Below are 27,973 nucleotides of genomic sequence, written 5' to 3' on the forward strand. Positions count from 1 at the left end.
GGATGAAAGGGAAGAACTGGGATGCCCGGGACTAGGTACCCCACTCCTTTAAACAGTACACTCTGGATCAAAAACTGACTTAGGGCCAAAGCTGAGCAAGGAGGAGTGTAATTCTTATTGAGGCACATTCCTTCAGACTCCTGAGCATCTCTTTTTTTTTTTTATTGCATGGATTGAATAAAAATTGTCAGATGCTTTTTTCCTAGAGTAATGTGTTATATTGACCACCACATTCTATTAACTGTCTTAACCATCTCAACAACCTCAGATATGCAGATGATACCACTCTAATGGTAGAAAGTGAAGAGGAACTAAAGAGCCTCTTGATGAGGGTGAAAGGAGAGTGAAAAAGCTGGCTTGAATCTGAACATTGAAAAAACTAAGACCATGGCACCCACTTCATGGTAAATAGAAGAGGAAAAAGTGGAAGCAGTGACAGATTTTATTTTCTTGGGTTCCAAAACCACTGCAGACTGTAGCCATGAAATCAAAAGACACTTGTTTCTTGGAAGGAAAGCTATGATAAACCTAGACAGTGTGTTAAAAAGTAGAGACATCATTTTGTAGACAAAGGTCTGTATAGCCAAAGGTATGTTTTTTTCAATAGTCATGTATGGATGTGAGAGTTGGACCATAAAGAAGGCTGAGCACCGAAGAATTGATGCTTTAGAATTGTGATGCTGGAGAAGACTCTTCAGAGTCTCTTGGACTGCTAGGAGATCAAACCAGTCAATCCTAAAGGAAATCAGTTCTGAATATTCATTGGAAGGACTGATGCTGAAGCTGCAGCTCCTATACTTTGGCCACCTGACTCGAAAAGCCGACTCATTAGAAAAGACCCTGATGCTGGGAAAGATTGAGGTCAAGAGAAGGAGGTGGCAGAGGATTAGATGGTTGGATAGCATCACTGACTCAATGGACATGAGTTTGAGCAAACTTTGGGAGATGGTGGAGGACAGAGGAGCCGGCCATGCTATGGTCCATGGGGTCGCAAAGAGTCAGACACAACTGAGTGACTGAACAACATCAATTATCGATCCACTGGGAGCACTGTGTTTGTTCTAGTAATCCTTTCCAAAGCTTTCTGCAGATCAGGCTTCCCTATTACGCTGACCCAGTGGTGCATTATGGTATCTGCATCCACCTGACTTCTGACAGTTGAGTACAGTTATCTTGCCTCTATTGTTTCAGGTACATCACCATTTCTATCAATGATTTTTTTCCTATAACGCCCTCTCCTACTCTGAGCCCTGATCTGCAGGAGCAAGCCACCACTGAACTGGTACCCCTTTAACCAGTGCATTCCTTATAGCTTTAGCAAATTCTTGCAGCACACAGTCCTTGGAGGCATTTCTGACTTTATTGTATTCCTGCTTCCCTGAGCCTTCTCCCACCATTGATGTTGTTGTTGTTCTGTTGCTAAGTCATGTCTGACTTTTTATGACTCCATGGACTGCAGCACGCCAGGCCTCCCTGTCCCTCACTATCTCCCGCAGTTTGCCCAAGTTCCTGTCCATTGAGTCAGTGATGTTAACCAACCACCTCCCACCATTTACTATTGCAACTCTGCCATTTACATCTCACTTAAAGCGGGGCTTTTTTTTTTTTTTTCCATTCTTTGAGGAGTCATTCTAGTAGTGAGCTCATATTCATCTCCTAGGGTCTTTTCCAGGGTGTTAATTCCTGTATTTTGGGAAAGGACTCTCAAATCAATTCATTCTCCCTTATTCAATTTTGTATTCTAGCTGCCCTGATCAAGGCGCTCAGAATTCAGTCCCATGCTTACTCCCTCAGTACCTGCTAAGTCCGGCATGCTGTCTAGGTCCTGCAGCTCCTTCCTGAGGTATTCCCTTTCCTTCCTTATTAGGCCCAGCACATCACCAATGCAGTAACGTTTTGATTTAACCCTAGACATAGACCCAGTGACCAAGATGGGAGGTGGGGGCAGATTCTGCAGAAAATACACATTATCTTACCTGGGAAAGGGCTCTGCATATTCAAGCAAGGTGAAGCACTAACCCTTAAAAGGAAGGACGGGGACACTTCTGAATGCTCAAGGGGCTCAGGGAAAGCAGAGGAAGTAAGACATCTAGGGACATCAGTCCAGATGTCCTCATTCCATGTGTCAGGGTCATAGTCCCTCCTAACGAGGGCCCTGATCTTGGAATATCAATAACCACTCAATTTTCTGGCCTTCTTTATATTTAATATTCCTCACAAATTTCTCAAACATCTACCACACAGCACCAGTTAATAATGCATTCCCTTCCACCAATGCCATTCCAGTTCACTACCAGCGAAAGCTCTAACAGCTCCTCTGCTAGAGGTTCCACATGCCTATCTACCCCACAAATGATGGAATCCCCATTGCCAGCCAGGCAGCAGGCGATCCATCTCCAAAATTTCATCTCAGTGTATGCTTTTCTGAACCTCTTCTTGTACCAACTGCTGTAGTTTGGCTTCCTGGAGGGCGGACTCAGAGATAGGATTCAGGATGAAGGGTTTTTATTAAGGCATGTTCTTAGGATCAAAACCTGTAGAAAGGAAAATAAAGAAGAAGGATTGGACAGAGGGAGAAGTTAAGCTGTCTCATTTGGGGCAAGAAGGCCATGTAGATCAGTCATTGAATGTGAAGTCCCCCAGAAAGAAGGTATGACCTTGGGGGAGGTGGCTTTCTAGCTGAGGCAATTCCTGAAGAGTTGACAGCTGAGGACTGTCTGCTGGAAACACTCCAAGCAACTGAAATAATAAACTCTTTATTCCTAAAGGAGGATTAGAGTAGCAGACTGCAGAATTCAGTGCAAGTGTGACATCATTTTTTCCACTGGAAAGTTGGTGACCATCAAATGCTAGAATTGAGAAGAGCTGTACTTTCAAAACAGTTAATGAAATTTAAAATGTCAAATATTTACACTTATATTTACAACCTTACTTAAACAATGTTTATTTTAAATTTTTAATTTATACCTTCCAAATACTTAGAGATGAGTATGTGAACCTCTATTTATACTTTTGCTCTAGTTCCCCAAAATGCCATTGACAGGCCTGCTTAGCCTGAATTCATCCATTTCCCTCTTGGCAAATTATGCAAAAGTTCTGGTTTACATTAATACAAGAAAATACATAAAAGTGAAAACAGGTAAAATTATCCACTAATCTTAACACTCATAGGGAACTATCCATATTCTCAGAATACACACACCAAATTATATACATAGAGGTAATTTAAGTATATGCTCTTTCTTCATAAAAGTTATAGAATATGCTTTTGCAGCCTATTTTCTCCATACACACATATATATACACAGAATTTTTCCCATGTAAGTAAGTGTAGTTGCCTACATCACTTTCAAGAGTTGAATAATGTTTCAATGTGTAGACATACCTTAATTTCTTAGCCAAGTGTCTATTTCAAGACACTTGGGTCATTCACAATTTTTCACTCTTCAAAACAGTGCAAAGATGCACAGCCTTGTACAAGACAATTATTTGATTATCTCCTAAGGATAAATTAGTATAAATGGAATTACTGGGTCAAAGAGCATGCACATCTTGAAAGCTTCTGAAACACGTATCCAGACGGGTCTTGTACCAAGCATGGTCCCACTAGCACAGTTTGAAGGTGCCCCTCCTCCCACACTTCAGCACACTTTGGGATGGAAGGGAGGCAGATCTCCAGTATGGATGTCAACAGCTGCCTCGATGGGTCCATAAAGGCCCTGCCCCAACTAACCTCGTAGAAGAAAGTTGATAGAAGCACTAAAAAGCATTCTTTCTTCTATTATGCTCTGTGTGCTCACTCGCTTCGGTCATGTCCGACTCTTTGAGACCCCATGAACTGTAGCCCGCCAGGCTCCTCTGTCCATGGGATTTTCCCAGCAAGAATACTGGGGTGGGTCGCCATGCTCTCTTCCAGGGGATCTTCTCGACCCAGGGATTAAACCCATATCTCCTGTGTCTCCTGCATTGGCAGGTGGATTTTTTTACCACTGAGCCACCAGGGAGGCCCTTCTTCTATTATATTTTCTCATAAAATCAAAATAGTAATTACTGTATTCACTCCCACAAATACCAGAGTTGGACAAAAAAGAGGATGTTTTTCTATCAAATGCCCTCAGGACCCTACAATAAAATTGTCCCTTTCTGTATGTTCCCAGGATAGGTTGCAGCACTTCTTCATTCAAAACATCTCTCACTTCCTTCCTCCCTTTACCACTCCCATGGGCACCAGTGAAATTTCACACCTCTAGCATGTATGCCTGAACTATGGTGGTAACTTCCTTAAGTGACGCTTCAATATCCATCCAGTGGCTACCCCTGTCCCCACCCCAACTCTGACCCATTCTGCACACGCCAGTCACATAATTTCCCTTTCATCCTGTCATTCCTCTGGCCACGAAAGGCTTGGTGTCTCCCAGGGGTGGGTGGAGTAATTATATAGACACCTCAGTCTAGATGGCAAGGGTGAACGTCAACATTCTAGGAATCAGCAAACTAAAATGGACTGGAATGGGTGAATTTAACTCAGATGACCATTCCATCTACTACTGTGGGCAGGAATCCCTCAGAAGACATGGAGTAGCTATCATGGTCAACAAAAGAATCCGAAATGCAGTACTTGGATGCAATCTCAAAAATAACAGAATGATCTCTGTTCATCTCCAAGGCAAACCATTCAATATCACAGTTATCCAAGTCTATTCTCCAACCAGTAACACTGAAGAAACTGAAGTTGAACAGTTTTATGAAGACCTACAAGATCTTTTAGAACTAACACCCAAAAAAGATGTCCTTTTCATTATAGGGGACTGGAATGCAAAAGTAGGAACTCAAGAAACACCTGGAGTAACAGGCAAATTTGGCCTTGGAGTACAGAATGAAGCAGGGCAAAGGCTAATAGAGTTCTGCCAGGAAAATGCACTGGTCATAGCAAACACCCTGTTCCAACAACACAAGAAAAGACTCTACACATGGACATCACCAGATGGTCAACACCGAAATCAGATTCATTATATTCTTTGCAGCCAAAGATGGAGAAGCTCTATACAGTCAACAAAAACAAGACCGGGAGCTGACTGTGGCTCAGATCATGAACTTCTTATTGCCAAATTCATACTTAAATTGAAGAAAGTAGGGAAAACCACTAGACCATTCAGGTATGACCTAAATCAAATCCCTTATGATTATACAGTGGAAGTGAGAAATAGATTTAAGGGCCTAGATCTGATAGATAGAGTGCCTGATGAACTATGGATGGAGGTTCGTAACATTGTACAGAAGACAGGGATCAAGACCATCCCCATGGAAAAGAAATGCAAAAAAGCAAAATGGCTGTCTGAGGGGGACTTACAAATAGCTCTGAAAAGAAGAGAAGTGAAAAGCCAAGGAGAAAAGGAAAGATATAAGCATCTGAATGCAGAGTTCCAAAGAATGGCAAGAAGACATAAGAAAGCCTTCTTCAGTGATCAATGCAAAGAAATAGAGGAAAACAACAGAATGGGAAAGACTAGAGATCTCGTCAAGAAAATTAGAGATACCAAGGGAACATTTCATGCAAAGATGGGCTCAATAAAGGACAGAAATGGTCTGGACCTAACAGAAGCAGAAGATATTAAGAAGAGGTGGCAAGAATACACAGAAGAACTGTACAAAAAAGATCTTCATGACCCAGATAATCATGATGATGTGATCACTAATCTAGACCCAGACATCTTGGAATGTGAACTCAAGCGGGCCTTAGAAAGCATCACTACAAACAAAGCTAGCGGAGGTGATGGAATTCCAGCTGAGCTGTTTCAAATCCTGAAAGATGATGCTGTGAAAGTGCTGCACTCAATATGCCAGCAAGTTTGGAAAACTCAGCAGTGGCCACAGGACTGGAAAAGGTCAGTTTTCATTCCAATCCCAAAGAAAGGCAATGCCAAAGAATGTTCCAACTACCACACAATTGCACTCATCTCACATGCTAGTAAAGTAACGTTCAAAATTCTCCAAGCCAGACTTCAGCAATACGTGAACCGTGAAATTCCTGATGTTCAAGCTGGTTTTAGAAAAGGCAGAGGAACCAGAGATCAAAGTGCCAACATCCGCTAGACCATGGAAAAAGCAAGAGAGTTCCAGAAAAACATCTATTTCTGCTTTATTGACTATGCCAAAGCCTTTGACTGTGTGGATCACAATAAACTGTGGAAAATTCTGAAAGAGATGGGAATACCAGACCACCTTACCTGCCCCTTGAGACATCTGTATGCAGGTCAGGAAGCAACAGTTAGAACTGGACATGGAACAACAGACTGGTTCCAAATAGGAAAAGGAGTACATCAAGGCTGTATATTGTCACCCTGCTTATATAACTTCTATGCAGAGTACATCATGAGAAACGCTGGACTGGAAGAAACACAAGCTGGAATCAAGATTGCCGGGAGAAATATCAATAACCTCAGATATGCAGATGAAACCACCCTTATGGCAGAAAGTGAAGAGGAGCTAAAAAGCCTCTTGATGAAAGTGAAAGAGGAGAGTGAAAAAGTTGGCTTAAAGCTCAACATTCAGAAAACGAAGATCAGGGCATCCAGTCCCATCACTTCATGGGAAATAGATGGAGAAACAGTCAGACTTTATTTTTCTGGGCTCCAAAATCACTGCAGATGGTGACTGCAGCCATAAAATTAAAAGACGCTTACTCCTTGGAAGAAAAGTTATGACCAACCTAGATAGCATATTCAAAAGCAGAGACATTACTTTGCTGACTAAGATCCACCTAGTCAAGGCTATGGTTTTTCCTGTGGTCATGTGTGGATGTGAGAGTTGGACTGTGAAGAAGGCTGAGTGCCGAAGAATTGATGCATTTGAACAGTGGTGTTGGAGAAGACTCTTGAGGGTCTGTTGGACTGCAAGGAGATCCAACCAGTCCATTCTGAAGGAGATCAACCCTGGGATTTCTTTGGAAGGAATGATGCTAAAGCTGAAACTCCAGTACTTTGGCCACCTCATGTGAAGAGTTGACTCATTGGAAAAGACTCTGATGCTGGGAGAGATTGGGGGCAGGAGGAGAAGGGGACGACCCAGGATGAGATGGCTGGATGGCATCACGGACTCAATGGACATGAGTCTGAGTGAACTCCGGAAGATGGTGATGGACAGGGAGGCCTTGCATGCTGCGATTCAATGGGTCGCAAAGAGTCCAACACAACTGAGTGAGTGAACTGAACTGAACTCAGTCTAGAAATCCCTCCATGCATGGCACTCACCCCAACTGTTAGACCGTATGTCCCATCACCCCCTCCCCACACTTTGTATTCCAGGCAGGCCAGCCTCCTCTGTGGAGCAAAATTACCACCTCCATGCCTTTCTTCCCATCACTCCTCCCTTCTCCAATGCTTCTGCCCTGTTTTTAGCCCATCCTTCATGCCCAGCCTACTTAAGTGCCCCCTCCTCTGTAAACGTTTCCCTGAACACTGTCGCCTACGGAAGTTTCTGTTGCCTTTAAGCACTAATACGAAACAGCTGACCAAGACCAGAGGCTCTAACATGCCGCTGGTACCTTTGTGTTTCCATACATCTTGCCTCTCCAAATAGATCATAGGTTCAAGGACAAATATATGGCTATTTTTTCTGCTTAAAACACACAACTTTATTGATGACATAAAAATAAAGTCTCAAATGTATAAACGTAAGTCCACACAAAGGACCAAAGATTACTTATGAAGAATCAGTTCAGTTTCTGCTCATGAAGCATACCAAAAATATCTCAATCCAGACAAGGTAAAAATCAACACATGTATTTTCAGTACAAGATTGAATTCATTTGGTGTTCATAAAATGGTCCAGCTATCGACCATCATAAGCAACATCACTTTAGAAATTATAATGCAATTTACAATGTGCATTACTTCCAAGCTGCAAAACCAAAATATTACTCAAATTTGTTTGGAAAATTACAACTAATCATAGTTTACTTAAAAACAGCTCAACTCTTTCTTTCACCTCAGGGTCATTGTATTCTGCCGCTAAGATGCGAAGTTTCTTGGCACATGCTTTAGGTCGTTGGAATATGAAATACAGGGAATTTTTACTGAACTTGTCTTGGGTAAATACTTTTGCTCTTCTTTTAAAATGGTAATTTATATTTTCAAATAGTGAAAGAGCATTAAGAATATTCTCCTTTGTCTCTTTCTTGCTAAAGATATTAATCAGTGATGCTGGTGCATTGGCAATGAGCAAGTCCTTTGTCATAGAGGGATTTTTAGAGAAATTTAAAAGCATTCCCAAAATATGGTCTTTAGTTTCTCCACTTCCTACAGTTAACAAACGAAGAAACTCTGAAATGTAATTTGTAACCATATGCTGATACTCACTGATAATAGTCAGGTGCTTTATCAATCTCAGTCCAGCCAGCTGCACATTTGAATTCAAGGGATAGGTGATGGTGTCTTCACATACTTGATTTAAGTAGGTTTTAACCTTCCTATGGTTTTCAGCAGCCACTGAGATGTTATTCAGTGCATTTAAAGCCTTCTGCCTAACACTGGGGTAGGGATTATTAAGCAAGCCTTCAATAATTGAGATTCTACCTGCATTACGAATTATTTCATGGGAAAATGGGTAATCACGACTGTTATATAGAGCATTATTGGCTATTTCATGAATAGAAGGATCTTCAGTCATCTCAATCATGCAAATGAGTTTTTCGAGCTCTCGTGGATCCACGTTATTTTCACGTTTACAACGGCAAACCCAGGGCTGAGTTTTCTCCCCAGACCTAATCTGCTTTCTGAGTTCATCTTCAGGTGGGAAGCAAGACTCATTTTGGTATGGAAATTTCATTTCTGTCCAGATCATGGCTCCTGCCCATGACCCCATTCCTGCCCCAGGGACCATGGACGGACATGAGACTCTTGACTCAGCTGCCTTTTTGGCTTTAGTCTTAGGCACAGATTTATCCTCACTTCTGTTTCTTTTACCATCCCAGGAACAAGACTTTACATCGACTCCACCAGCAGCCTCCAGCTTGTCCTTGTTGCTGACCTTATGTCTAGCGCCACGCTCAAAACTGACATCTTTCTCACACTTGGATCTGACTGCATTACTGTTCTCACTGTCAGCCCAAAACAAGGACCTTAAACTGATCTCCTCAATATCAGGGCTGGATGCTCTACTTAGCTCATCCTCATCTACATCTCTAGCCAAAGTCCAGGACTGCCCACTAGCCTCTGCCCTAGCCCCAAGCCTAGACTCTGTAGTGGCTACATCTCCATCCCACAACCAAGACTCCTGCCTGGCCTCAGCTCCAGCCACAGCTCCAGCCTCAGCTCCCAAACAGGAATCCATACAGCCAGCCTCATCAGATTTCATCCAGGACCCAATATTGGCCTTGTTCTCGGCCCCAAATCTGGAACCAATGATGGCTTCTTTCCCAACTACTGAGCTGGATTTAATACTGGCTTCGTTTTTATTCCCAGGACTAGATACAATACAAACTTCTTCCCCTCTCCAGAACCAAGACCCTGTGGTAGCCTCACTCCCAGCTCCAAACCAGGATCCCTCCCTGGCCTCTACCCCAGCTCTTACCTGAGAATTTCTACTGTGCTGATCTCCAGGGCTCATCCACGACCCTCCACTTGCCTGATCTTCAGGCCCCATGCTAGATGCTCTTCCGGCCTCATTCGCAGGCTTAGATCCAGTCCAGGATTTTCCACAAGCCTGACCCTCAGTGCCAACCCAGGAGCCTCCTCCACTGGCCTGATCCTCAAATCCAGATTTGGAACAGCTACTGCCTTGATCCCCAGTCACAATCCAGGACCTTTCACTGGCCTGACTCCCAGTGCCAGTCCAGGACCCACCACTGGCCTGGTCTGCAAGCCCTGGACTAGACCCTCCAATGGCCTGGTCCTGAGCACTGGACCAGAACACTCCACCACTGGCCTGATCCTCAAATCCAGGTTTGGAACAGCTACCAGCCTGAGCCCCAGCCCCAGCCCCAGCCCAAGACCCTCCACTGGCTCGACTCCCAGTATCAGCCCAGGACCCACCACTGGACTGGTTCATGGGCTCGAGCACAGGCCCTCTAACCACCTGGTCACCAGCCCCACCCCAGGACCCTCCTGCATGGGCCTGACTCCCACTGCAAGCATAGAACCATCCCCTGGACTGATTCTCTGGCACTGGCCTGGATCCTCCACTGGCTTGGTCTCCAATAGCAGCCCAGGAATCTCCAACAGGCTGGTCCCTTGGCCCCAGTATAGACCCTCCACTAGCCTGACCTGCACTGTCAGCCCAAGATACTCTTCCACATTTGGCCTGATCCTCATACCTAGGCTTTGCCTCACTACCAGCCTGATGCCCAGGTCCAACCCAGGACCCTTCATTGGCCTGGTCTGCAGCTCCAACCAAGAACCCTCCACTGGCTTGGTCCCCAGAATTAGCCCAGGACCCTCCACTGGGCTGCTCCTCGGGTCCCAACCGAGACTGTCCATCAGCCTGACCACCAGCACGGGCCAAAGAACCTTCTTCACTGACATGAAGTCCATCCTCAAATCCCGGCTTGGACCCACCATGAGACTGATCACCAGTCCCAGTCCAGGAACCCCCACTGGCCTGCTCCACAGTCCCAACCAATAATCCTTCACTGGCCTGGTTCCCAGTGCCAGACCAGGACCCAACACTGGACTGGCCTACAATCCCTGGCCTAGCCCCTCCACTGGCCTGTTCTCCAGTTGTAACCCAGGACACACCACTGGACTGATCCACAGACGCTAGCCCAGACCCTCCACTGGCTTGGTTGGCAGTGACAGCCCAGGCCTTTCCACTGGACTGGTTTTCAGGCCCCAGCCCAGTCCCAGTCCAGGACACATTTTCACTGGCCTGAACCTCAAGTCTAGGCTTGGCCAGATCACTAGTCCCAACCCAGGTTGCACCACCAGAGAGGTCACTAGTCAGAATCCAGGAACCTCCAGTAGCCTGGTCCACAGCCACAGCCCAGTACCCAATGTTAAGCACATTCCCACTTGTAGCCTGGGCCCAGGAGGCTCCATTGGCCTGAATCCCAGCCCCATCCTGGGACCTTCCACCAGCCTGTGCCTCCGCCCCAGTCCAGGATGCTCCACCGGCCTGGTTCTCAACCACAGCCCAGGATACTCCAATGGCCTCTCCCCCAGTCCAAGATACCCCGCTGGTCTGGCCCCCAGCCCAGGCACTGTCACTCACCTGAGCTCCAGTCCAGGGCACCACAACAGCCTGGTTCCCAGTGCCAGCCCAAGAAGTCCCACTGGCCTGGTTCTCAGCTACAGTCCAGGACCCTCCAACAGCCCTGTCCGTAGCCTCTACCCAGTAGCCTCCATTGGCCTGTCCCCCAGGCCAGGACTGTTGACTGGCATGACTCCCAGCCCAGAACCCTCCACTGGCCTGGTCCCCAGCTCCAGCCCAGGACTGAACACCAACCTCATTCTCACTCTTAGCCACACTCCAGGACTCAGTATTGGCTTCATTTTCATCATCAGCCCAGGACGTGCTATTCTCCCAGTATCCATCCCTAGCCTGAAACCTAAATTTGATCCATCGCTCTGAAGCAACCCAGTCCTCAACGCCAATCCCATTCCAGTAGTAGTCGTGGACCTTAGACTGAGACTTTGTGCAGGCCTGAGGGCCTGCCCCACTTTCACTCTCTGAAGTGGGCGTGGCCTTAGCCTTGGGCTTTACAGAGACATCTCCCGCGGCTTCTGACTCGCACTTATGCTTAGCCTTGTCCTTTGCCCCCAACGAGGTCTTGCTCTGGGAATGGGCTAAAGATTGATGCTGGCCAGAGCCCACCATACCTGCTCCAGCCTCTCCCTTAGACTCAGTGATGCGATTGCCCCTGACCTTACTCCTGGCACCAAGCAAGGCCTCTCCCTGGGAACTGGCCACAGCCTGGGATGGGGCAGAGCCTGTTGTATCTGTTTGCAGCTGCAGAGAGTCCATTGTAGCTGGCCCAGCACCTGCCTTGGATGCAGCACTGGCACTGCCCCGAGCCTTCTTCTTAGTACCACACGAGGTTTCGCCCTGGGAACTGGCTGTAGCCTGGGGCTGAACACAGCCTTTGGTATCTGGCTTAGACCCTGCCTTGGATGCAGCACTGGCACTATCCCGAGCCTTCTTCTTAGTACCACATGAGGTCTCACCCTGGGAACTGGCTGCAGCTTGTGGTTGAACACAGCCTTTGGTATCTGGTCCAGAGTCCACCTTAGACACAGTACTGGGATTGCCCCAGACCTTACTTCTGGCACCAGGCAAGGATTCACCTGGGGAATCAGACTCAGCTTGGGGCTGAGCAGAGCCCACGGGGTCTGCTCCAGCCTCTGCCTTGCACAAATTGTTGGGATTACCCTTGGCGTTATTCTTGGCACCAGGCAAGACCTCACCCTGAGAACTGACCATACCTTGGGGCTGGGCAGTGTTTGTTGTATCTGTTTGAGGCTGGGCAGAACACGTTGCATCTGGCCCAGTTCCTGCTAAAGACATGGAATTGGGATTTCCCTGGGCCTTATTCTTAGTAACAGGCAAGGCTTCACCCCGGGAATTGCCCACAGCCTGGGGCTGAGCAGGGCCTGTTGTATCTGTTGGAGTCTGAGCAGAGGCCTTTGCGTCTGACCCAGCCCGTGCCTTAGACGCAGCATTGGGATTGCCCCGGACCTTATTCTTAGTACCAGGTGAGGCTTCACTCTGAGAACTGACCACAGCTTGGGGCTGAGTAGGGCCTGTGGTATCTGGCCCAGCCCCTGCCTTAGACGCAGCACCAGCATTGCCCCGAGCCTTCTTCTTGACACCAGGCAAGGCCTCACCCTGGGTACTGGCCACAGCCTGGGGCTGGGCAGAGCTCTTTGTGTCCTGTGCAGTCCCTGCTTTAGACACAGCAGTGGCATTGCCCCGAGCCTTATTTTTGACACCACACAAAGCCTCACCCTGGGAAGTGGCCACAGCCTGGAGCTGGGCAGGGCCTACTGCATCTGTCGGAGGCTGGGCCGAGCCCTTTGCATCTGGACCAGCCCCTGTCTTAGACACAGCACTGGCACTGCCCAGAGCCTTCTTCTTGACACCAGGCAAGGCTTCCCCCTGGGAACTGGCCACAGCCTGGGACTGAGCAGAGCTCTTTGTATCTGACCCAGTCTCTGCCTTAGACACAGCATTGGGATTGTCCTGGACCTTATTCTGGGCACCAGGTAAGACCTCGCTCTGGGAAATGGCCATATCCTGAGGTTCACCAGAGGCCCTCAGTTCTGCCTTAGCCCCTGCCCCGGAAATAGCATCAGGATCATCCTTGCCATCAATTCTGGAATCAGGGGAAACATCAGCTTGGGCCCTGAGCCCAGCTTGAGGCTGTGCACAGGTTTTCATCTCTATTCCAAGCCCTGCCTTACTCTTGCCTTTGGCTTTGCTCCTAGCTTTACGTCTGGTGGTAGGTAGAGCCTCAGCCTGGCTCTTGGTGGAAGTCTGAGACTGTGCCTTTCTGTCTGTCCCAGCTTCTTCTTTAGACTTGGTGTTGGCATTGCCTTGAGCCTTAACCCTGTCATCAGGCACAGCATCAGCCTGGACACGGATCATAGGCTGAGGCTGCATATGGGACTCAGTGTCTGTTGCAGCCCTCACCATGGATACAGCATAGGGACCGCCTCTACCGTTAACCCAGGCATCAGGCGCAAATTCAATCTGAGTATCGGCTACAACTAGAGGCTGTGTGGCAGCCGTCATGTCAGCTCCCATCATTGCCCTAGATATGACACTGGCATTTGCCCTGTCATCAACCCTGGCACCAGACACTGTCTCAGCCTGTTTCTTGGTCACAGTCTGAGATTGTGGAGAAACACTTGTATCTGCCCCAACCCCTGCTTCACACATGGCCTTGGTATTACCCCCTACATCAACTGCCACCCCAAGCATGGCCTCAGCCTGGGCCTTGGCTACAACTTGAGGCTGAGCAGAAGCCCTCATATCTGCCAAAGACCCTGCCTGAGACATGGTTTTGCAATTTCCCTTGGCCTCAACCTCAGTACCAAGAACACTGTCAATCTGGATCTCGGCCACAGCCTGAGACAGTGAACAGGGCTTCATGACTGCTCCAGCTTCTGCCTCGGACACAAAATTAGGATTTCCCTGAGCATCAACTGAGGTACCAGACCAGACCTCAGACAGAGTCTTAGCCACACTCACAGTCTCTTCCGGGGCTCTTGCCTTGGTGTCAGCCACACTTCTGATCTTGTTTATGGTGCCCGTCTTGGTCACTTCCCTGATTACTGCCAAGGCCTCATTCTGTGTCACCACCACTCTGTTCATTTCTATCTCTTTTTCGGCCAATATATGAGCTTCTGCTTTGGTCTGGGTCATTGCTTCTTTCTTGGTCTCTACCTTAGTAGCAAGTGCCCAAGCTTTAGCTTTGGTCTGGGTCACTGCCTCTTTCTTGATTAGTTTCCCAGACCCAGAGTCAGTTTGGGTCACTGCCTCTCTCATGGCCACTTCACTGGCTTTGGCGTCAGTCAGAATCACTGCCTCTGTTATTATCACTGTTCCAGCCACCGTTTTGGCCTCAGATTGGGTCTCTGTCTCTGCCTCAGCCATTGCCTTGGCTTGAGAATAGGCTTTGCTTCTGTCTGTAGCAGTGACCTTAGTCTCTACTTCAGCTCCAGACCTATCTCTTGCTCCAGCTTCTGCTCCGGTCTTGGGCTTGGGTCTAGTCTCAATCTCTGTCCCAACCATGGCTTCACACATGGCCAAGGTCTGCTTTTGTATCCCAGCCACAGTCTCCATCTTGACTTTGGACCCATTTCTGGTAAGTCGCCTCACACTCTGGGCTCTTCCCTTGGTTAATCTGTAAATGCAGTAGCAGGCACCAGCCCAGAACATCAGTCCTGCAGTCACCAAGCCCACTTCCTGAATGCGACCCATGTAATCACCCTTGATGAAGGCAAGAACAAGATACAAAAGGGCTCAATTAGACTGGGAAAAGAGGGTAGTAGGTCTGCATGTAACCCTGCAAGGGTGCTGGTCTTCAGCCACTCAAAGGCCACCGGAGCTGCCACTGGAGATGGACCTAGAAGTGGAGGAAGGAAACTGGCTAAAGTTTCTCTTCTAATTCTGTGCATCACACAGACAGATACACAGAATAGGAAAGTGTAAAAATGATGTGCTTTGTGGGAGAAGAAGATAATTAGCAAATTCTCTTTCCATCCCTTCTATTTTATCTCCTCTCCATCTTTCCCAGTGCCCAACAATTTCCCCCAGGATACTTCCATACACGTTTTCTTACATCAAATGAACAGTGGAAAGGATGGTGGTAGCACTGACTACGGATGGTAGACTGAAGCCCTCACACCCTGATTTTTACTGGACCTACTCTGGTCACCACTCCCACAGGTCCCCACCCTCATACCAACCTGTAATGATCAAGGCAGTTCCCTCCTCTTTCCTTCTCTTGATGGGAGGTATATCCTAAAGGAGATCTATAAACTCATGAGATCTGTGGACCTAGCGACAGACAGACAGATGGAGAAACAGACGGGAGTGAAGATTTCGTTTACCATGACATATATTATTAACAAACCTCTCTCTATCCTCTTCAATTCACCCCATTTCCTGTTATCACAATAAAGGTGAAGGTGTGGGGTAAGTGAAGGGATGGTGAGGAGAGTGCCTGGAAAAGGGGAAGGCTAAGTATCCTCCAGACTGGACACTGGATACCTTCAGATAGACACTCACCTCCAACAACCCACCTTAGATGTCTACCCGGGCAATCCCCATCCTCTTACCAGCATATACTGATCAGGAAGAATTTCCTCTTTATTTCCTTGCTTCCAGTGATCTCAAGCCTTTCAGACCTGTAGACCCAGCTGTGGACAAGTAAACAAACAGGTACTAGAGATCAGATCTTTCACAGAATGGACAAGTACCCTGATCCCTGACTCCAATCCCTGCCTTGTGAAAGCCCATGTCCAATTTGCTAATATGATCCATCCTCTCAAGTCTTCTCTCAGTCCCACTGTATCCCACCCTTACCCCAATGTTCCTACCATTTCCTGCACTGATATCAGCAGGGAGGATGGCAGCACGGGGGAAATCTGGCAGAGTGCAGAAGTGGAAGAACCCTCCACTGACACTCTCTCAAGTCTCAGCCATCTTATATGCCCACCCTCTCTTGTTAACCCTATGCATTGTCCATCTTCACACCAACCTCCACAGTTCCAGGCCAGTCTCCCACTTTCCTTTGCTTTCAGTGGTAAAGAGCCCTACTGTTGCCCTATGAGAAGACCTAGGAACAAACAGAGAAAAAAGGAAAGGTAAATGGTGAGTACTTATGACATTTCAGCATCTAAAACATGGGTCCCAGTACCCACCTTACTGGGCTTCCCTGGTGGCTTGGTGGCTCAGTGGTAAAGTGTCTGCCTGCCAATGCCTGTCAATGCAGGAGACTTGGGTTCAATCCCTGGGTCAGGAAGATCCCCTGGAGAAGGAAATGGCAATCCACTCCAGTATTCTAGCTTGGGAAATCCCATGGACTGAGGAGTCTGGCTGGCTACAGCCCATGGGATTGCAGAAGAGTCAGACATGACTTGGCGGCCAAACAATAACAATCTGGATTTAGACACCCGTTCTCTGGCAGACAAAACCTAGGGCTTCTCCAGCACTGAAACAGGCAGGGTAGAAAAGGGAGGCAGGTAAAAGGGGAGCAACAGAGGCGAATCATTCTAAAACCACCTGTAGGATTCTAGGGCTTCTCCCCAGTCTATCATTTCCTTCACCTGTGCCAACAGGTGGAAGAATCTGGAAAACTGGGAAACAGGGAGACAGATGGAGGCCCCTAGATCCTATACTCTAGAATGACAGCCTACTGCCATTTACTTCTCCTTAAATCCATCTCTAGCAGGCTCCAACAAAAGAGACAGGATGTGTGTTGGGGTCGGGGGCTTTTGCTTCTGCAAAATCTCCATCCCTCCCCCGCAAAGGTTATCTCCAAAAAAAAAAAAAAAAAAGTAGTTCTTTGAGACGGCAATTTGTATTTTCGCAGTATTATCTGAGGTGCAAAAAAAAGCATCCATAGAAAAGTTGCTGTCTTTATTGGTCTTCAACATACACTTTAAGTTAAAAAGCCCAAGCTTGGTAAGATTGGTAAGTAAACACAGTTTAGAGAAAGTCCCCTGTAGAGCCACCCTATTACCATCCAGATAGCGGCGCCTAAGTTCCTGTCATAGAGAATATTCGTATAGCACTTCAACGGTTCACGGCGAGTGTCCGTACCCACACTAACCTCCGCAGATCCTGTGCAGTTTGCTCTTCTTCTTCCCTCGCCTCGCCACAAACACTGCCCCACGAATCACTGTCGTCAGACAGGAGAGAGGAAAGGCACTGAGCGCTTGCACTAACATCCAGGACGCAGATCCCAATGCTCGCTTTTCTGGATTCAGGAACCCGGTTATCAAACGTCCCTGCGCACCTTGCGAGACGCCACCCGCACCAACCCCGCCGTCCAGTCACTAAGGCCCACCATTTTCTCTGCAAACGCCACCGTGGCGGCGTGTCCCTTCCACTGAAACTAGCAGGAAGCGGAGCGGACGTGTGCGATGAGTGATTAGAGTCAGAGAAGAAGGAACATCTCAATCTCTGCATTTCCCTCTTGAGACACTCCCCCCCACCATCCGCCCTGTCAAAGCCCAGGATTCCCCAGCACAGACTTAGGCAGGAGGTGCAGGGCTTGGGAGAATCGAGCGAAGGTGCCGGGAACTTGAGCCGCTTTCTCCCCCATCCCCAGGCCAGCTCCCGGGTTGGCAGTCCGCTGCCGCTCTGGCTTCTGTGCGCGGGGCCCTTACCTGCTCCTCTTGCCGCGGGGCCCGATGCCAGCCCGCCGTGCGCAGGGAAGCGGGGAGCTGGTACCCAGACAGGAGTGACGCCTGCACCGAAGGCTGCGTCGCTCTGCAGCTCGCGGTCACGTGAGGGCCCCGCGTCACCGCCGAGCTCACCCTCCGATCCCCCCTCCCAGGGGCTGGTGGGGAGTTCAACAGGACCCTCCCCTCCACCTCCGCACGCACGGTCTCCCCCTCCACCCAGCTGTGCGCGAGGCCCCGTCACTCAGCTCGTTTCCCTCCAATCTGAGAGCCCACAAGTGGCATCATCTCCCTGCGGTTGGAGTTTGCCCTTCTCTTGTTACCAGGGAGGGTCTGCATCCCCCCTTCCACCTCCAGGCCTTGGCTCCGGCCTTTTCTGCAGCTTCTCTGAGGACTGTCTCTAAGACAGTTGCCCTACGGTAGTTGCCACACCTACATGGGCCAGGGAAGGGGTGTCAGGAAGGGGAGTAGAGAGCGCAAGGAGAGGTTTAACTTTCTTTTGTTGTGCCCCTTTTTTTCCCGTTTTTACGTCACATTCATTGTTTTTGTAATGAGGAAATGGCGTCAAGCCATTTTCTTTTGACATTTACAAAGTAGGTTGTAAAAATAACAAAAGACTCATTCATTTATGCCACATTAAGAATGCTTTCTAGTTGCTGTAAACTATTTCATAGCTTTGAAAACAGACTAGTGATTATTAACATTTTAAATATAAAGTTTTCCTAAACGAAACCAGTAGGTTTTCAATAGGACCTATAAATTCATCTTTGGAAGGACATTTAGCTGTCCAATCTTAGCAGTTTTGCACAAGTGGTTTACAACTTTTTGAAATTCTAGCTTCATTGATGATCTTCCATCAGGTGTCTGAGAACTTCATAGATGACTCCTGGTTGATGAACCCAGGAGTGCCTGAAAAAACAGTGACTTCCCAGATTAACCTGTTTTCCATTCAAGGAGTTTTATTGGGATTTTGCATAAGCCTGTAATCAAATGAGTCCCATCACACCCAGGAAAGGACCAATTGTGCTATCCCACTAATGGAAATGAGGCTCAACAGGTGGATTTTCATTAGACCATGACAGTGGTGAGATAGCTCCACTATCTGCCTTTCATGCACTGTAGGTCCCCGAGTAGCAGGAATATACACTGTTCAGCACCTTCCAGTAGAGATAATGGGTAGGGCCTGTGGCCAAGGTAAAGGTCTATGGGCAATACCCTTGAAATCCATGTCCTTTTTCTCTCACAAAAGGCACAGTTCACAGGATCCCAAACAGTGACGCCAGGAAAAAAGAGGTTTTTTTCACCCTCTGCCTTCTGTTACAATTTCATTGTACCATCTATACAAGCCCCTCAAAATAATCCCATAAGGTAGGGACAAAGTCTGCAGAATTTACTCCCCAGACATCCAGCTGTCTGGGCTGGGGAGTCCTACACTAAATATAAACTCTTCAGGCAACCTGTCTCTTAGAACATTGAAATCTGACACCCCAGAAGGAAGCTCCCTGGGTGAGGGGCCCCTGTGTAGGGGAGGCCTTTTCAGGAGGTGAACTAGGATGCCCAGAGTGCCTTAGACCCACTAATGGGTTTTCAGAACTCATTCGACTGTGACCAATTTATGCTCTCCATCAGAGGAAAACATTTAGAAATGCATTATAAAGACATTTAAAACTTATGAAAAATTTAAAAAAACAGAGAAACAAAAAACCCAGGAGCATAATGTCAAACAGCTCATTTGCAATAATCTAAAAACTCTTACTGATCATTAATAACATGACAACCCAATAAAAAGTGTGCCAAAGACTCGAATGGATTTGTTTGCAGAAAAGAAATACCAGTGGCCGATAAACACACGAAAAAAAAGACTCAACTTCAAAGAAATGCAAATCCAAACCACTATGTGTTGCCCTATTTCAGCTATGAGTATCAAAATTTAGAAATTTGATAATTTTGTTGACTGGTTTATGGGAAAATGGACACTTCCACACTCTGTTGGATACAGATGCTGTGACGCAGCCTTTTTATGGAGAGCAATTTGGCAAAATCTGATATCCCGTAGATTCTTTAAGCAATTCTTAGGAGTTTAGCCAGCCTGATACTAACACAGTTTCAGAAAAGATACATACAATAGGGTATCTCTTGCAGGTTAAAAAAAATAAAACATAAAAAGTTCATCAATAAAAACCCCTATGTTATGAAAAAGGGCTGAAATGTAGAACTGATATCATTAGGCTTTCAAGGCAAGTATACACAGACAAAAAAGCACAAGCTTCAAAATCACAATGGGAGTAGGGAACACAAGAAAGGAATCAAGTATTAAATTTAGAACTGCTTTATGTCGGACAGTGTGGTAAAGTTATCTATATTTAGACTTTAATGAATTTTGTAATCTCTAGAGTGACCACTAAAATTACAGTGAAAAAAGTATAATTAACAAGGTAATAGAGAGGGAAAACAGAATTTAAAAATTACTAAGCAAGAGAAAAGAGGAAGAGCAATACAAAATAGGCAGAACAAATAATCAAATAATAAGATTATAGATTTAAGTGCAAATATACCTCTAATTTACTGGTAAACAGCCTAAACATTCCAATCAAAAGACAAAACTTGTCAGACTGGATTTTTTAAAAATAACTATATGCTGTTTAGAAAAGATTCATCTTCAATATCAAGCCACAGAGGCTGAAAGTGAAAAAATGGAAAAAGATATACCACAAAAATATTAACAAGAAATATCTTGCAATGGCAACATCAAATAAAGTATATTTTAAAGCAAGGAGCATCAATAAAGACAAAAAGAGACATTTCACAGCTGTTAACATTTTATTTTATAAGTATATATATCCATCTAGAGTTTTCCCTGTTCATTTATATACATGTGTGTATACACATGTATTTGAATAAAAAATTCATACATATCTTCCCTTTACCTATTTTTACTTAAAAAATGTATATCATAAATGTATTTCCGCTGGAAACTTTTGGTTCTGTTCTAGTTTGTGAAGGTAACACTGTACTCTATGATATGACAGTATCATGACTTCTTTAACCTATTCCCTATTGAATATTCAAGCTGTTTAGCATTATAAATAACACTGCAATGAGCATTTTTATGAATATATGTTTGTGCATTTGTTTTGTCATTTTGGCAGAATGCTGTTCCAGAAATTAAATTCTTGGATTCAAAGGTATACACATTTTAAAAACGTTCTAATATACATTCAACAAACTTTACTAGTGTATGCTCCTAACAATTATGTAAGTGCTGGCAAAGGTTAAAAAAAAAAAAAAAAAACTGAAGCAACATAAAAAGACCATGAAAAGGGAAAACTTTAAGTAAATTAGGTTAAATTTATGTAATAAGGCTGACAAAAAGATTGAGGTCTGCATATCCTGATGGGAAGATACTTAGGGCATGTCACTATTTGCTTATTTTCTGTTAAACTATGTGTTTATTTGTCACTGTGTGCAAATTCCACAAGAATACATTCTAGTACAACATTCAAACCCAGAAAAAGCATTAGTACTGATTTAATGCCACTGTCCTCATCAAAGCACAGTTACCTCCCCAGGTTATAAACTTTTTAAGTGTACACCCATGGCAGATTCATGTTGATGTATGGCAAAAGCAATACAATATTGTAAAGTAAAAAAAATAAATAAAATGATAAAATGCTTTTCTACATATTACACATACATGTCTTATTAAAATATGTAAATGGCTTTCTTCAGTGAGTGGTGCTGGAAAAACTGGATAGCTACATGTAAAAGAATGAAATAAGAACATTCTCTAACAGCATACACAAAAATAAACTCAAAATGATTTAAAGACGTAAATGTAAGACCGGATGCTATAAAACTCCTGCAGGAAAGCGTAAGCAGGGCACTCTTTGACATAAATCACAGCAATGTCTTTTGGGGATCTGTCTCCTGGAGTAATGGAAACAAAAACAAAAATAAACAAATGAGACATAACTGAACTGAAAAGCTCTTGACAGTAAAGGAAACCACTGACAAAATGGAGACAGCCTACAGAATGGGAGAAAATACTTGCAAATGAAGTGACCGACAAAGGATTAATCTCCAAAGTATACAAATCATACTTGTAGCTCCATATCAAAACAAACAAACAAGCAAACAAACAACCCAATCACAAGAAGATCTAAATAGACATTTCTCCAAAGAAGTCCTTTTGGATGGCCAAAAGGCACATGAAAAGATGCTCAACGTCACTAATTGTTAGAGAAATGCAAATCAAAGCTACAACGAGGTATTGTCTCACAGTGGTCAGAATGGCCACCATCAAAAACATCTACAAACAATAAATGGTGGAGAGGGTGGGCATGGGTTTCCTAAAGAAAACTAAAAAACAGAGCCAGCGTGTGTGTGCTTAGTCGCTCAGTCATATCTGACTCTTCACGACCCCATGGACTAAGCCCTCCAGGCTCCTCTGTCCATGGGGATTCTAAATATGACCCAGAAATTCTAGTCCCAAGCATGTACTGAAAGAAAAATGCACCCCAATGTTCATTGCAGTGCTGTTTACAATAGCCAGGACTATTCATTCAGGATGAAAGCATCCTAAATGTCCATAGGCAAATGAATAGACAAAGAAGATGTGGTACATATCTACAATGGAATATTACTCAGCCACATAATAGGATGAAATAATGTCATTTGCAGTAACATGGATGGACCTAGAGGTTATCATACTGGGTGAAGTAAGTAACACAGAGAAAAACAATCTATGATATTGCTTAAGTGTGGAACAAAAAAAATGGTACAAATGGACTCATTTACAAAATAGACTCACAGATATACAAAACAAATGTGGTTATCAAAGGGGTGTACAGGGATAAATTAGGAGTCTGGGACTAAAACATGCATACTACTACATATAAAATGTGAGTTAAAAGAATCATCTCTTACTTTTTTAAACATCCTATATTGCCACTAATTACTAATTTACAGTGCGCATGAGAACATGGAGAAAGTGGTTCTGTCATGTGATTGAGGGGAGTATAAACGGCCTCGTCTTTCTGGAGTTGAACTTTTTTTTTTTTTTTTTTTGTAGTAGAATATTGGAGAAGACTCTTGAGAGTCCCTTGGACTGCAAGGAGATCCAACCAGTCCATTCTGAAGGAGATCAGCCCTGGGATTTCTTTGGAAGGAATGAGGCTAAAGCTGAAGCTCCAGTACTTTGGCCACCTCATGTGAAGAGTTGACTCATTGGAAAAGACTCTGATGCTGGGAGGGATTGGGGGCAGGAGGAGAAGGGGACGACAGAGGATGAGATGGCTGGATGGCATCACGGACTCGATGGACGTGAGTCTGAGTGAACTCCGGGAGATGGTGATGGACAGGGAGGCCTGGCGTGCTGCGATTCATGGGGTCACAAAGAGTCGGACACGACTGAGCGACTGAACTGAACTGATCCTAAAGCAAGACCACCTGTGGGCAAAGCTGTACATACCAGCTTGTTCATTGTTACCTTATTTTTATTAGCTCCAGACTCAGAACAATTTCATGTACATCAATGTAGGGATGAAGGTGGAAGTAAATAAGCAACAATGTAAACAAGCTATGGAAGAGTATGCAGCAGTTAAAAAGAATAAAGCAACATTACATGTACTGGTTCATATACATTATATGTATAAGCTCTCTGAGATATAATTTTAAGTGGAAAAAAAAAGAAATCAGGGAATTCCTTGGCAGTCCAGTGATTAGAAATCTGTGCATTCACTGTTATGGTGTGGGTTCAATTCCTGGTCAGGAAACTAGGATCCAAGCCTCATGGCACACGTGCACAAAAAAGGAATTGTGAAACAGCATTTTAAATATGATCCCAAATATATATAAATTTTTTTAATTGAAATATAGTTGATTTACAATGTTTTGTTAGTTTCAGGTGTATAGCAAATTGAGATATATATGTTCTTTTTTAGATTCTTTCCCATTGTTGGTTATTATAAGATATTGAGTATAGTTCCCTGTGCTATACAGAAGGTATGATTGTTATCTATTTCATATATTGTTGTGGCTGCTTAATCACTAAGTCATGTCTGACTCTTTTGTGACCCCATGGACTGTAGCCCATCAGGCTTCTCTGTCCATGGGATTCTCTAGGCAAGAACACTGGAGTGGGTTGCTATTTCTGTCTTCAGGGGATCTTCCCAACCTAGGGATCAAACTCTCATTTCCTGCTTGGCAGGCAGATTCTTTACCACTGAGCCACATGGGAAGCCATTTTATAATAGTAGTATGCATGTTTTAATCCTAATTTATCCCTTTACATCCCTTTGGTAACCATAAGTTTGTTTTCTATATCTGTGAGTCTGTTTTGTAAACGAGTTCATTGGTGCCATTTTTTAAAGATTCCACATATAAGTGATATCATATGATAATTGTCTTTATCTGATTTACTTCACTTAGTAGGATAATCTCTGGGTCCATCCATGTTGCTGTAAATGGCAGTGTTTCACTCTTTTTTTTTACTTTTGCATTGTGTGTCTGTACCACATCTTCTTGTCCATTCATCTGTCGATGGACACTTATGTTGCTGCCATGCGTTGGCTGTTGTAAATAGTGCTGCTCTGAATATTAGGGTGCATATATCTTTTTGAATTATAGATTTTTCCAGGTATATGCCCAGGAGTGGAACTGCTCGATCACATGCTGATTTTATTTCTAGTTTTTTAAATTTTTTTTAATTTTTAAAAAATATTTATTTTTACTTTATTTTACTTTACAATACTGTATTGGCTTTGCCATACATTGACATGAATCCACCACGGGTGTACATGCGTTCCCAAACATGAACCCCCCTCCCACCTCCCTCCCCATATAAATTTCTTTATTTTAATTGTAGGTTAATTACTTTACAATATTGTATTGGTTTTGCCATACATCAACATGAATCTGCCACAGGTATACACGTCTTCCCCATCCCGAACCCCCCTCCCTCCTCCCTCCCCGTAGCATCAACATCCATAGTGGCCGCACTAACTTACATTCCAACCAATATTGTAGGAGGGTTCCTTTTTCTCTACACTGTCTCCAACATTTATTATTTGTAGACTTTGAAAAAATTATTGAAATATAGTTGATTTACAAGGTTGTGTTAGTTTCTGCTGTACAGCAAAGTGAATCAGTCATCCATACACATATATCCACTCTCTTTGGAATTCTTTCCCCATGTACATCATTACAGAGTATTGAGAAGAGTTCCCTGTGCTATATAGTACATCCTTATTAGTTATCTATTTTATATATAGTATGGTATATATATCAACCCCAATCTCCCAATTTATCCCTCTCCCCTCTTTCCCTCTGGTAACCATAAGTTTGTTTCCTACATCTGTAACTACTCTATGTTTTTTTAATATATGTTTTTGTTGTGTTTTATTTTTTGGCCAGGCCACACGGCATGTGGGATCTCAGTTCCCTGAATAGGATCAAACTCATGCCTCCTGCATTGGAAGCATGGAATCTTAACTGCTGGACTGTCAAGGAAGTCCATCTATTTTTGTTTTGTTGATAAATTCATTTATATCATATTTTTAGATTTTGCATATAAGCAGTATCATAGATTTGTTTTCTCTGTCTGACTTACTTCACTCGGTATGATAATCTCTGGTCCACCCATGTTCTGCAAATGATGTTATTTCATTCTGTTTTATGGCTAATAGTCCATTGTAGACATGCACCACATCTTCTTATCCATTACTCTGTCAATGGACATTTAGGTTGCTTCCATGTCCTAACTATTGTAAAAAGTGCTGCAATGAATATTGGGGTGCATTAAATTTTCAAATTATGATTTTTCTCTGGATAGATGCCCAGAAGTGGGATTGTAAGATCCCATGGTAGCTCTATTTTTAGTTTATAAGGAACCTCCATACTGTTCTCCATAATGGTTGTATGAATTTACTTTCCCACCAACAGTTGTGGGAGGTTTCCCTTTTGTCCACACCCTCTCCAGTATTTTATTATTTATAGATTTTTTTGATGGTGGCCATTCTGATCGGTGTGAGATGATACCTAATTGTACCTTTGATTTGCATTTCTCTTGCCAACATCTGTTGGATAATCGAAAAAACAAGAGAGTTCCAGAAAAACATCTACTACTGCATTATTGACTATGCCAAAGCCTTTGACTCTGTGGACCACAACAAACTGTGGAAACCTCTTAAAGAGATGGGAATACCAGACATTCTGAACTGCCTCCTGAGAAATCTGTATGCAGGTCAGGAAGCAACATTTAGAACTAGACATGGAACAACAGACTGGTTCCAAATCAAGAAAGGAATACATCAAGGCTGTATATTGTCACCCTGCTTATTTAACTTCTATGCAGAGTACATCATTACTCTGTCTGGATGAAGCAGAAGTTGGAATCAAGACTGCCGGGAGAAATACCAATAACCTCAAATATGCAGATGACACCACCCTTATGGCAGAAAGTGAAGAACTAAAGAGCCTCTTAATGAAAGTGAAAGAGGAAAGTGAAAAGTTGGCTAAAAGCTCAACATTCAAAAAACTAAGATCATGGCATCCAGTCCCATCACTTCATGACAAATAGATGGGGAAACAATGGAAACAGTGACAGACTTTTTTTTTTTTTGGACTCCAAAATCACTGCAGATGGTGACTGCAGCCATGAAATTAAAAGATGCTTGCTCCTTGGAAGGAAAGTTATGACCAACCGAGACAGCATATTAAAAACCAGAGACATTACTTTGCCAACAAAGGTCTGTCTAGTCAAGGCTATGGTTTTTCCAGTAGTCATGTATGTATGTGAGAGTTGGACTATGCAGAAAGCTGAGCACTGAAGAATTGATGCTTTTGAACTGTGGTGTTGGAGAAGACTCTTGAGGGTCCTCGGACTGCAAGGAGATCCAACTACTCAATCCTAAGGGAAATCAGTCCTGAATATTCATTGGAAGGACTGATGCTGAAGCTGAAAGGCCAATATTTCGGCCACCTGATGCAAAGAACTGACTCATTGGAAAAGACTGATGCTGAGAACGATTGAAGGCAGGAGGAAAAGGGGACAACAAAGGATGAGATGGTTTGATGGCATCACCAACTCCATGAACATGAGTTTGAGTAAGGTCCAGGAGTTGGTGATAGAGAAGCCTGGTGTGCTGCAGTCCATGGGGTCACAAAGAGTCAGACACGACTGAGCAACTTAACTGAACAATTAGTGATGTTGAGCATTTTTTCACGTGCCTTTTGGCCACCCAAAAGGGCTTCTTTGGAGAAATGTCTGTTTAGATCTTCTTCCCATTTTGTGATTGGGTTGTTTGTTTTTTGATATTGAGCTGCAAGAACCATTGTATACTCTGGAGATCGATCCCTTGATGGTCACTTCATTTGCAAGTATTTTCTCCCATTCTGTAGGCTGTCTCCATTTTGTCAGTGGTTTCCTTTACTGTCAAGAGCTTTTAAGTTCAGTTAGGTCTCATTTGTTTATTTTTGTTTTTATTTCCATTACTCCAGGAGACAGATCCCCAAAAGATATTGCTGTGATTTATGTCAAAGAGTGCCCTGCTTACGCTTTCCTGTAGGAATTTGATAGCATCCAGTCTTACATTTAGGTCTTTAAATCATTTGGAGTTTATCTTTGTATATGTTGTTAGAGAATGTTCTCATTTCATTCTTTTACATGTAGCTATCCAGTTTTTCCAGCACCACTCACTGAAGAGACCCATTTATATATTTTAATAAGACATGTATGTGTAATGTGTAGAAAAGCATTTTAAAAAGTTTATAAACTGGGGAGGTAACTGTGCTTTGATGAGGACAGTGGCATTAAATCAGTACTAATGCTTTTTCTGGGTTTGAATGTTGTACTAGAATGTATTCTTGTGGAATTTGCACACAGTGACAAATAAACACATAGTTTAACAGAAAATAAGCAAATAGTGACATGCCCTAAGTATCTTCCCATCAGGATATGCAGACCTCAATCTTTTTGTCAGCCTTATTACAAAAATTTAACCTAATTTACTTAAAGTTTTCCCTTTTCATGGTCTTTTTATATTGCTTCAGTTTTTTTTTTTTTTAACCTTTGCCAGCACTTACATAATTGTTAGGAGCATACACTAGTAAAGTTTGTTGAATGTATA

The 27,973-nt window shown here is 44.3% G+C and overlaps 1 protein-coding gene across 1 annotated transcript; it reads right to left on the minus strand.

Moving 5' to 3' along the window:
• Positions 1 to 7,947: 7,947 nt before the first annotated feature.
• On the minus strand, positions 7,948 to 14,916 carry ARMCX4 (armadillo repeat containing X-linked 4). The gene is made up of 3 exons (XM_068962498.1): positions 11,086 to 14,916; positions 10,730 to 11,013; positions 7,948 to 10,591 (listed from the first exon to the last, which is right to left on the minus strand). Exons 1-3 carry the CDS (start codon positions 14,914 to 14,916, stop codon positions 7,948 to 7,950), a joined length of 6,759 nt encoding a protein of 2,252 aa, XP_068818599.1.
• Positions 14,917 to 27,973: the final 13,057 nt, after the last annotated feature.

Source organism: Capricornis sumatraensis, chromosome X (assembly GCF_032405125.1).
Source record: "Capricornis sumatraensis isolate serow.1 chromosome X, serow.2, whole genome shotgun sequence".
Taxonomy (NCBI): domain Eukaryota; kingdom Metazoa; phylum Chordata; class Mammalia; order Artiodactyla; family Bovidae; genus Capricornis; species Capricornis sumatraensis.

Bases quoted from the DNA above. Each gene is read 5' to 3' on its own strand.
- ARMCX4 (XM_068962498.1), bottom strand. From the start codon at position 14,916: ATGGGTCGCATTCAGGAAGTGGGCTTGGTGACTGCAGGACTGATGTTC. The intron at 11,014-11,085 runs GCGGAGGCACAG...TCCTGGGCCCAG, and splicing joins GTGGAGCATCCTGGACTGGG to GCTACAAGTGGGAATGTGCT. The intron at 10,592-10,729 runs GTCCTGGGTTAC...GGAGCAGGCCAG, and splicing joins GTGGATCAGTCCAGTGGTGT to TGGGGGTTCCTGGACTGGGA.